At 35.4% G+C, this 6,222-nt stretch overlaps 1 protein-coding gene across 2 annotated transcripts; it reads left to right on the top strand.

Annotated features, from left to right (window-relative positions):
• The first annotated feature begins 769 nt into the window (after window positions 1-769).
• LOC133877842 (NEDD8-specific protease 1) lies at window positions 770-5,950 on the top strand. 2 transcript variants are annotated; one of them, XM_062316273.1, is made up of 2 exons: window positions 770-973; window positions 4,887-5,950. In XM_062316273.1, the coding sequence occupies exon 2, from the start codon at window positions 4,910-4,912 to the stop codon at window positions 5,618-5,620; it is 711 nt and encodes a 236-aa protein (XP_062172257.1). In that variant the 5' UTR covers window positions 770-973; window positions 4,887-4,909; the 3' UTR covers window positions 5,621-5,950. The 2 variants fall into 2 exon arrangements, with proteins under 2 accessions (XP_062172257.1, XP_062172256.1); XM_062316272.1 differs by having other exon boundaries at window positions 772-968.
• Window positions 5,951-6,222: the final 272 nt, after the last annotated feature.

Below are 6,222 nucleotides of genomic sequence, written 5' to 3'. Positions count from 1 at the left end.
ATATATAGAGAGAAATGCTAGGAGTACTTAAACTTTTACAAAGAGAATTTTACTAACTGATGTGGCATACAAAAATGCCCTTCAGATTAAAAAAAAAGCTACAGCCACGAAAATGCCCATTGCCGGAAAAAATCCAGCTCGCCGGACAGCCGGTCCTCCAGCAACGTCGGAAAACTCCTGACCCCGAGGTCCCCGACCACCGGCATTATGACAGGTAGGAGGGGGTGGAAGATAGACATTATTGTCGACTATTTTCTTTCTCAGAATACTCCTGCGCTGCTGAATCCAGCACAGACTGCACAAAATGAAGATAATCTTCCCAACAACATAACAAGACAGCATGCTTTTTCATCCTCAGCAAACTCTGCGACTGCAACACAGAATGTAATCTTAGTAACATAAAAAATAACCAAGCTACTGATTAATGATTATTATTAACTTTTTCACATGGATTGTGTGCTCAAACTGGAAGTAATTAAAAATCTTTTTGGCATCCGTTGAAGAAATACAAATCCATCACCAAAAATGACTCTGAAAACTCGAGTGAAAGATGACAGTAATGTTGGTTTACAATTTCAACTGCAGGAATAAAATAACTTCAATTAAGGAAATAAAAAAAGAAATTAACAAATTTTATTAATTTAATTCTCAAAGTAATACAATCAAATTGATCAAAATCAATCCAAAACTGACCCAAAATTGGTCTAAAGCTTAAATTAAAAAGCGGTTTTAAAACCGCAGGTTATAAACTTAATAACCGCTGACCGGCGGTTATAGAAATAACCTTTCTTCTTTCTCTTCTTTACCTAGACATTTACATTTTCTCTTCTTCACCGTTCACTGTTTCGGAAACTCTCTCTCTCTCTCTCTCTCTCTCTCACTCGCTCGCTCGGCCTGCCCGTGTCCCTCTTTACTACGCTCGGTTGAAGGTGACCACGATTCCTCTCTCTCGCTCGCGCGGTTAAAAGGTGAGGTACACCCTCTTTGATTGGTTGTTATTATTGTTTGAGGTATACCCACGATTAGTGATGTTGTGGGTGCCTTAGTCTCGATTTTTTTTTTATGATAGTCATGAGTTTTGTAATTCATTTGATATACCCATGGGGTGATTCTGTAGATTTTCTGTTGATGTTGGAAATTTGAGGAACTTTGATGGAAAATCCCCATGAACACTCACGAAATTGGTTGGCAACATTTCTGATATTTAGATTTATTTCTCGTCTTTGCATTGCTGTAACAATATTACGAGGCTTTCTTTACTTTTGTGGTTTATGTTCCTTTCAACAGTTAGATGAACCATTTTGAAAAGGATATGCCGAAATCGCTTAAGATTAGTTTGCAAAGTTGAGAGGATGAAAGTAAAGTGCATCCATGCTTTGACTTTAATCAGACGTATGGCTGTGTTTGTTGGTTTAATGAGGTTGTTAGTGCTGGTTTTGGCCTATTTGCTCTTTTTGTTCTTGTTGTCTAGAGCTGTGCAACTTTGAGATGTTTGGTGGTTTTGTTGTTTTACTGTATTGCTGGTTTTCGGGGCAATGTGGCTGGCTCCCCTTGGCCCTTTGTATTTTTTCAGTTTCTTTAAAAATAAATTACTTATTTCTTTTTCAAAAAAAGTTTCCGTGTAGAATAACTGAATAATTTCAATAACTGATGCAGATAGTCGATGCTGAATTTCTTCCCCTGTAGGTGACTCCGTCAATGTGGAAATCCAAGATTTTCCCTTTGATTGAGTGTTGGCAAGAATATGATAAAAAAAGAATTAGAAATAATATTAAAAGAAAGTAGAGAAGAGAATAGAGAATATGTTAGAGTGTGTATAAAAAAAAGCAGTAGCTAAAGTAGAAAGTTGTACTTCTTCAGTAGCTATTTTGGCTACTACGGTTGGAGATGCTCTAATGTGACTACATCATTCCCAGCAGCATCCTTTAGTTGTTGTATGCCAGGTCGAAATCGATACTCATTTTGTGGTTTGAAAAGGCATACCATAAATGTTTGTAGAAAACGAATGAATCAGGAAAACATACACGCCTATTCTCATTGGGCTGTTAATATCGCAAACACTAATTCATCTACTAGTAAGAATACATCCCAGATTATTGTCTTCTCTACAGCTGACCTTGAGGCAATTATAAACAAAATTCTTTCTTGTACTAATTCTCTTTGTACTCCTTTAATTATTAGACAAGGTAAATCTTCTTGGAATATTGATCCTGCATGTTGCAACCATCTGACTTCTGATGGTTCTAGATTTAGTTTTTAATCTTCTTAGTAGTACACCTCTCAATCATACGGCTAATGATTCAAATATAGATGAGTTGTTACATAGGCTTCATTTCTACTTCTTCTCTATTACAAATAGTTATCTAGTTTTAAAAATGTTTTTAAATTTTTTATTTGTAGGACAACTTTTGTGAACTTGGCCTTGAATCACGCTTTTCGAATCTGTGTTGTGATATGCAAGACACACGGATGGTTTAGCTCTTTCAGATAGGCCATAATATTGGATGCCTTTTTGAATTTTCCTACGTCTATGTTCCTTCCCATTTTCAAAAGTGACACAATTTGGTGCTTCTTCGATCTCCTTAAACCTCTAGCACTCTTGACTCGAGCATACTTCTCTCTTTGATTTTGTTGGTTAGATTTTTAATAGTATTTTTAGACTAAGTCAGACTTTAGTCTTTTGATTGCTTGTCTTCTCAGCTTGGGAAACAACCTACTATATCTTTTAGTAGTATTGATTTTGTGTCTTTAATATCTTTTGATTAATGTTATTTTGATATTTGTGGACGTATGGGGAATTTTGCTAGTTTGTTGTTTTTATGGATGATGTTTCTTCATATACATGACTTCCTTTTGCATAATAGATTCAAACTTTAAAAAATTTATTAGAAATCTAATAATATGGTCAAACCCACTTTTCTTGAAGAATTAAAGTTTTTTGGTCTAGCAATGCTATGGAATGTTGCTAATGAACTTTAACTCAAATGGTAATTCCTTTGTAGTGATGTGGAGGGTGAGGTCGTGGGTTCATGTCCCACAATGTGTGTGTAATTTTCCAATAAAAGAAAAACAATGCTATAGAATGTCGAGATTCCACTTTTCTTGACACACTTGAGTAATATGGAACCATTTTCCACCTTTTCCTGATTCTTTATAACCGAATGATCATGCAATTAGTAGATATAGATACATCTTAGACACTATATAAGCCCTACTTATCTCGGTACCTATTCATGAATTGTTCTAGGGTGAGGTTACCCTCAATTTAGCCTATACTGTTAACTGTCCATTTCCTTGTTACTCTCACCCAATCACCTTATGAACATCTCTATGGAACTTTGCCCGATTATAGTTTTCCTAAGGTCTTTGGTTGTACTTCTTTTGTTCTCCTCTAGCCTTATGAGCATATTAAGTTGGAATCTCTTTCCCATTTGTGTTGTTTTCTAGTATATGGTTTTGAACATAAAATCTACCAATGCCATGATCCAATCTTCAAGCGTCTATAGATTTTGTGTTATATCAGTTTTTTTGGGAAATCATGATGTTTACTAGTCTATCCAATTTTCAACTTTCCTTGTCATGTTTCTCTTTTCAGTGATACTTCTGTTGACCTTTTCTCCAATTCTAATAACCTTGATGCAAATTCTAAGCACTTCAGGTGATTCCATGACGTTTACTCCTAATGTGCTTATTGGTCATTCCCACACTTCTTAAAAACATAAGAGCTACTGGTCTTTAGTTAGTGTTTTTTTTCATTCCATGGCAAATTAAGAAACAATTTGCTGTTAGATTGAGTACTGAAGCTGAATATTGAGTGCTTGCTAATAATACTTCCAAACTTTTTTGGTTGGGTTGGTTATGTCATGGGTAGTTCTCAGGTTATAAGCTCTTCTATTTACTAGGATAATTAAGACTTCAATTTAAATAAAAAACGTGTGCACGTGCACATATATGGAGAGACTATATTTATCTATGTACTTATTTATTTATGTAAGTTCAGACCCTTCACACAAGAAATCATAGTTCCGCCCCTGGTTATATATATCAATAACATGTATCTTTTCTCTCCTACCTTTTCCTCTCTTTCTATATTTTATCACTAAAAATACAATTTGGACAAATTATTTCAAAGGCAAGGAATATACATGAAAATAGGAAAAGTTATTCAATCAAAGTTGTTGCTTTAATTGTATGATAAAATAGGATTTTATAAGAATTAATTAGGTTTAACTTTTCTTAAATGGTTGCTTTAACCCAATTGTCTTTGGTGATTATATCGAAATTTTTATTTTGGACATATTAATTTTACCTCCTTAAACATTCTATTCTAAACGTATTTTCAAATTCTAAATTTCTATTTCTCGTCCCTCAATTCTAAGTTTTAGTTTCAATTTGTCGCGTCTCTCCAAATCAGTTGTTTAAGTTAGATAGAAAAGCCTGTAAAATGATCAAATTAGCTTCAATGTGAAAAAAAAAAACCATAATGTAGAGAGAGATCAATCGAAGCAGATGGTAGAGGGAGGGGGGTTTATGTGTAATTTACCCTTCCATTTTTGTGAGGATTTTTTATTTGTCATGCAAATTGCTGATGAAAATCAAGGGTGCTTGCTTCTCCAAAACTTGTTCTCATAAGAAATATTACAATTTGACTCGGGGAAAATGTTATGTAAGTATTGAATTTATCTTGGAAAAGGTTATCAAATTATTGTGCACAATGTTTTTGATACTAATGGAAGATAGAAGAGTGATTGGAATATAACTTATTTAACATTGGCTTACCTCGTCCGCTACAAGGCTTCAGCCTTAAGCTAATGAAAGAAATTGTGGCAAAGCCATCCAAAAACTATGAAGCTTGTCCCCTAATCCACTGATGTTTATTTGACCAGGAGTACATACTGATATCAACTTAATGGGAAAATCTGGAGCCAATGACAAGATTCTCAGCTACAATGATGTTGTACTCAGACAATCTGATTTGGACATTCTTAGTGGCCCATATTTTCTCAATGATCGAATTATCGAATTCTATTTCAGTTATCTTTCTTCATGCTATCCTGCTAAGGACATCCTACTTGTTCCACCTTCAATTGCTTTCTGGATAATGAATTGCCCAGCTGTGGAGTCTCTTGAAGATTTTCTTGAACCTCTTCATTTGCCTGACAAGAAACTGGTAATATTTCCTGTAAATGATAATGATGATGTGAGCAAGGCCGAAGCTGGGTCTCATTGGAGCTTACTTGCATTTGAGAGGAATGCTAACATATTTGTTCATCATGATAGCAATAGAGGGATGAATAAATGGCATGGTAAACGACTATATAATGCTGTTGTTAGATATATGGGTGTCTGCGATTCTGCATTAGATGCTAGTTATCTTGAATGTACTGATTCACCACAGCAAGTGAACGGTTATGATTGTGGCTTATATGTTACAACCATTGCAAAAGCTATATGCCACTGGCATGGAAGTGGTGAAGATGACATAGCCAGAGATGGTTTGTGGTTTTCTGCTGTGAAGGAGCAAGTCACTCCATCAATTGTTGCTGGGATGCGAGGTGAGATCCTGAGCCTTATCAGAGGTTTAATGGCCACGAAGTCAAGTATGCCTGCGGCAAAATGAGGGTATGAAAGAGGAGATATTTGTGAAAGTTCTTAACGAAAGTAAGTTGCCCGTTTACTCTTTGAGACTCGAAAGCAATCTTGAAAACTACAAATATTTGATGGCTTTAGATTTGTTTGTTTTTACTTCTGTGGGAGAGGGGTTGTGGGGGGTGTAGGATACCCATGTAGACTCTCGTTGGTATAGCCGATTTCCACTACATCAGATGCATATACTGTAAAATTGTTGTGTTTGATGAACAAGTGTTGAAACACAAGTTCCTTTGCTCACCCTAAAATGTTTAGGGAAATTGCAAAATTAATACACGAGGTTTGAGGCTGTGATAAATAACTTCTTAAGGTTTTTAGGCTGTGATAAATAACTTAATTCAGGTTTAAAAAGTGTCAAATAACTTCATTTGATGTGCTTGTGTAACAAATACCTCCCTTTACAAATTCTCGTCATTTTTCCATTGGATTCATCATGAAATGATACATTTTCATTTTTCCTTAAAAAATTATATATAAAGAAAAGGGGATGCTTCGGCCATCCCAGCTGCCATTCCTACTGGCCTTGGGATGGCGAAGCACCCCCAAAGGCATTGGGTGGTTCTAGCACACATT

Source organism: Alnus glutinosa, chromosome 9 (assembly GCF_958979055.1).
Source record: "Alnus glutinosa chromosome 9, dhAlnGlut1.1, whole genome shotgun sequence".
NCBI classification, from domain to species: domain Eukaryota; kingdom Viridiplantae; phylum Streptophyta; class Magnoliopsida; order Fagales; family Betulaceae; genus Alnus; species Alnus glutinosa.
The sequence above is the reverse complement of the archived record's forward strand: the minus strand, read 5'-3'. Positions and strand labels throughout refer to the sequence as shown.